This window comes from Nelumbo lutea, chromosome 6, assembly GCF_056320005.1.
Source record: "Nelumbo lutea isolate HS-2025 chromosome 6, American lotus-T2T, whole genome shotgun sequence".
In the NCBI taxonomy this organism is placed as follows: Eukaryota; Viridiplantae; Streptophyta; class Magnoliopsida; order Proteales; family Nelumbonaceae; genus Nelumbo; species Nelumbo lutea.
In genome coordinates, this window is record NC_142689.1 from 57112459 (window position 1) to 57117004 (window position 4546).

Here is a 4546-nt window from a genome sequence, read left to right on the forward strand (position 1 = left end):
ACCCGGGCGAGTGACACGTCTCCAAAGTGACAGGCATGCCTCCACCTACTGAGAGACGTAGGCGCAGGCTGCCGAAAGGACAGGGACTGCACCGTCAGTAGGGGATATGGCGCAGTCTGATTGGTACGGCCTATCAGATAGAAGCTTCCTATGGAATGCTTGTGCGACCCACTCGTGAGCTACTTTGTACCGAGCTCGGAATACTTCAAGAGTACCCTTAGTAGAATTAGTCCTCGGGACGACTTGTCTGCTTGAGAGTTCGGGTGACCTGGTTTTCTTAGCTTGCGAGCTGAAGTTGCCTCAGAATATCCCTTTGGGCGCAGCTCGGGAAACCCGGAGCTTACGTCGTGGCGAGCTACTTTAGGGACCCGTTATTTAGCTGTACCGAGCCACAATGCTGAACTGTCGCTTACATCGGATTAGTGTCCACGTGTCGCCATTTCATAGATCGGGTCAAATCATCCTTCATCACTTATCATTCACAACCCCTGTAAAAGATTAACCTGGAATCAACATTTAATAGCATTTAATAGCAATTAAGCAATTAATAGCTTAATTTGAATCTGAAATCAACATAGAGGATTAACCTGGATGGAGTTACATAACTAGTTAACTACTGAGACTCTCTTCACAACCCCTGTATATCGATGGTACGTAATATCCTTGTTTCGCTTCAGAGGATGTTTTCACCATTTTCCTCATTTTTTTTTATATACATTTTACTTGGTACATCTTCTCTTGAAGTGATTATTATGAGTGATATAAATCACATTAGTTGGAATTGTGAAGTGGGATCCCGCAAATCAAATTTAAAAAATGTAAAATTGGAATTAATTAAACCATTGAAAAGAAGAAAAGAAGTAAGAGAAATTAGAATTAGATTATTCCTGTAGAATTCAAATCATTGATGAGAAGAAAATTTTGTATTGAAAATTGTTCATATATATAGAGGAAGAAATCTCCTTTTTTTTCTTCCTCAACTCTCTTTTACAAGAAGAAAAATATATATATATATATTTACATGTAATTGGCCATTTCTTGGCCGGACTTCAGTTTTAGCTGTCTTCCTTGATCCTTAAATAGTTCTCAAGAACCGTTCAAACAGGATGTGAGACGAATGAAGGCTTCTTCTTGGCAAGGGATTGTCAGAGCACCCATTGGATGATCAAATCCGAACTCTTCTTCAGCGCGAGTAAGCAAGGATTGGAATGAAGGGTGGTTCAAAAAGGATATGGGAACCACGAACCGTTTCTTCTGGGTCGTCTCTCCAATATAAACAGCCAGGTGGCCTTTGGGGACGTCTGTTGCTGCAGAAGTTGATTGAATTGCAGTAAGAAAAGAACGTCGAAGAATCATCTTGGCATGAACAAATCCAGTCAAGCGTATAGCCATGGCTTATATGCACAATTATATTGCAAGAATAAGAAATCAAACAACAAAAGGATTGAGAGAAGGAGAATTCTGAGAATATTGGAGATTGTGATTTGTGTAAATGTGGAATGATGAGATCGATAGATGTTGAGTGTGGCCTCTACATATATATATGGACAATAACTTTGTGAATAAAAGATGATGATAAGTGTGAAGATTGAAAACAGAGTAATTACATTGGGATGGGACACAAGGAGGGACAAGGCTCATGACGTTATGGTTTCACATGGCTTTGCCGCCCCAGTCAATTATCAGCAACCGTGGGCTGGTCGTGCTGTCTTATCCTTTCTTTGGGCCCTGACGAGCTATTTGTCGGTCAAACTTCGAGGCAAGTCTTTGTATGTACGACTATTATCTCTTTCTATTTTATCGCAGAGCTATACATATTCAAAAGGTCACAATGTATATATTTCATGTATCAATGCTCGCCCGTGAATTAGTATCATTTTCGAGTTAGCACCTACTCTATAGTACTTTGAGTTTATAAATTCTGACCCTGGGTAGAACCCTTATTCTCTCTAATTTTTATAGGGAGAAGTACTAATCAGCCCATATCAAAATTTTCTAGGCCCAAAATACAGGGGTAATGCATCCTGACCGTAAATTGATGACAAATTTACGGACAGAATGTGGTTTATAAGAGGAAGAGGGCTAGTTGTAGGGGGGGGTGCTGGAATTCAGAATTCTGCATGATGTGTATCCGTACTTCAAAGATTTTTATATGGATATATAATCCCTTTTTTAATTTTGATCAGCTGCAATTTGGTTATCATGGAGGAATTCACATCAGCACCCCACAAACATTTTCCATGATAAATATGAAAGATGTTCCCAATACACACTGAAATGTGCATGTGGGACACTAATGTGATGTCATCATGAAGACTATATGTCTATATGTATCAGTTCATTGTATTTGAGAGTCATAAGCAGGAGCAGGTGGTTTGCTCTCAACTTATATGAATGCAAGAAACCATGAATGCACTATTTGGAAATACAACTGATTGAAGATATACAATCAGTTGTCTACTCAAGTGGGTTCAGTGGGGGCATGAAATGATGTATTGGTAAGTTAAAGCCACAGTGTATTCACTCTCAACAAATCTCTGGAAACGAGTTAAAAGGCAAAATCATGTGGTTTCACATGTAGCATGTCCCTCAGAAAGCCCTAATATGAATAATGTGGGCTCTCCTACTTGCCCACACCATTTCCTTGGTCTACCTTTCTCTCTATATATAAGTATACACAAGCAAAGGGAAAGTGCATCTTTCTTTCCGAGATCAACATCTTGTGTTTCATATAACAACTTCCGAGATCAATATCTTGTGAATCCTTCTTTCAACAAGTAACCTTGAAAATCATGGGTTTCCGATTGCCTGGTTTGCTTCACACAAAGGAGATTCTTCGCCGCTCTCTTTCAGGAGGGAGGAACCAATCGCTTTGGTCAACAACGGCCAATGTTCCCAAGGGTCATTTGGCAGTTTATGTAGGAGAAGCAGAAAAGAGGAGGTTTGTTATTCCAGTATCCTACTTGAATCATTCCTCATTCCAAGAATTGTTAGGTCAGGCCGAGGAAGAATTCGGGTTTGATCATCCAATGGGTGGGCTAACGATTCCTTGCAAGGAAGACACTTTCATCCATCTTTTGAATGCCTTGTTAGAAGAGTAACACAACATCTTCAGAAAGGTTAGCCATGGAAAAATGAATCAATGCATAGAAGCTCCTTCGGTTGTCATTCTATGCCACAAGCCCACGAGCCACGAGCATGCCCATAAGATCAAAGGGCTATGCAGCTTCGGATCCAATAGAAAGATTCTTCAATCAAAACTAATGGGGGATGGGCCAGCATTAAATCCAAACTCTCCAATTTTGTAGCTTTTGGTGAAACGAAAGACGTTGCAATTGAAGTTGAGGAGGGGGATTGAGATTAAAATCAGTCTCCCTATTTTTCCAAATTATATTGTTGACATTCCAACATTGTAAATTTACATTCTGTATATGAGCAAGGAGAATTTCTCCCCACGGAAATTGGAAATACCATTCAATAGCAAATCTTCCATTTCCATTTGTTATTAGATCTAAATCTGTATTTTCTTTTTAATTATTGCCATTGTTCACCTATGGTTGGATTTGCAGCTTCTTATCTTGTAGATTATAGCACATTGATACTGTTGCCCCACAACGACTATGGGCCCAAATCTCGTAAAGTCCCATCACCATGGGATCCGGTTGTAGCCAGTCTATACACAAACACCACCACATGGGTCTACTGCACTTTACAGTAGGGGTGGCAATTGGGTGGGTTGGGTTGGGTTGAGTTTCAATCCAATCCATTTAACCCGTCAACCCATTAATGACCCAATTATATAAAATTAATTGGGTTGGGTTCAACCCAAACCCGCTTTAACCCAATCCAACCCGCCCAAACCCATTAATCTTATATTTATGGACTTAAAAAACAAACTCTCTCTCTCTTAACAAATAAGTTAGTTGTAGTTTGGTGGTTATTATAGTTACTATTTACATAAGTGGTGAAGGTTCAAATCACATTACATGCTTGTTATTTTTACACAAGCAGCGAATCCATTTGACAATGTTCAAATTTCGGATTTGACCTAACCACTTGGATTCAAACCGGTCAGACCAACTTAAACCACTTAGGTTCAAGGGTGGTTGAATTGTTTAGATCTGGATCAGTCTAGTCGAACCGAACGGACTGGTTTAGTCATTGGTGGATTGACTTGGAGGGGACCATATAAGGTTTGTGCACGGGTTCGGGACCATACCGGCTGACCCGAACCGGGCCAATGTAACAAAATCGGGTTGGTTCGGATTTGGGTCGGGTTGTGTGGATGTTGGTCAAATGGATAGTCCAGATCGGGCGAAGCATGTAGAGGTTGAATCATCCTGCCCAAAATCTTTTCGGATATGGGTCGACCTGGATCGACTTGTACTGATTCGAGTCGAAATGTGTGAATATTGGTTGGACCGGACGCTTTAACCCAATCCATTAATGACCCAATTATATAAAATTAAATGGGTTGGGTTCAACCCAAACCCGCTTTAACCCAATCCAACCCGCCCAAACCCATTAATCTTATATTTATGGACTT

The 4546-nt window shown here is 40.3% G+C and overlaps 1 protein-coding gene across 1 annotated transcript; it reads right to left on the reverse strand.

Annotated features, from left to right (window-relative positions):
- Positions 1–865: 865 nt before the first annotated feature.
- LOC148849015 (auxin-induced protein X15-like) lies at positions 866–1573 on the reverse strand. Its single transcript, XM_088952632.1, has one exon. It carries the CDS (start codon positions 1390–1392, stop codon positions 1087–1089), a length of 306 nt encoding a protein of 101 aa, XP_088808758.1. The 5' UTR covers positions 1393–1573; the 3' UTR covers positions 866–1086.
- Between the last annotated feature and the right edge of the window lie 2973 nt (positions 1574–4546).

Bases quoted from the DNA above. Each gene is read 5' to 3' on its own strand.
- LOC148849015 (XM_088952632.1), bottom strand. From the start codon at position 1,392: ATGGCTATACGCTTGACTGGATTTGTTCATGCCAAGATGATTCTTCGA.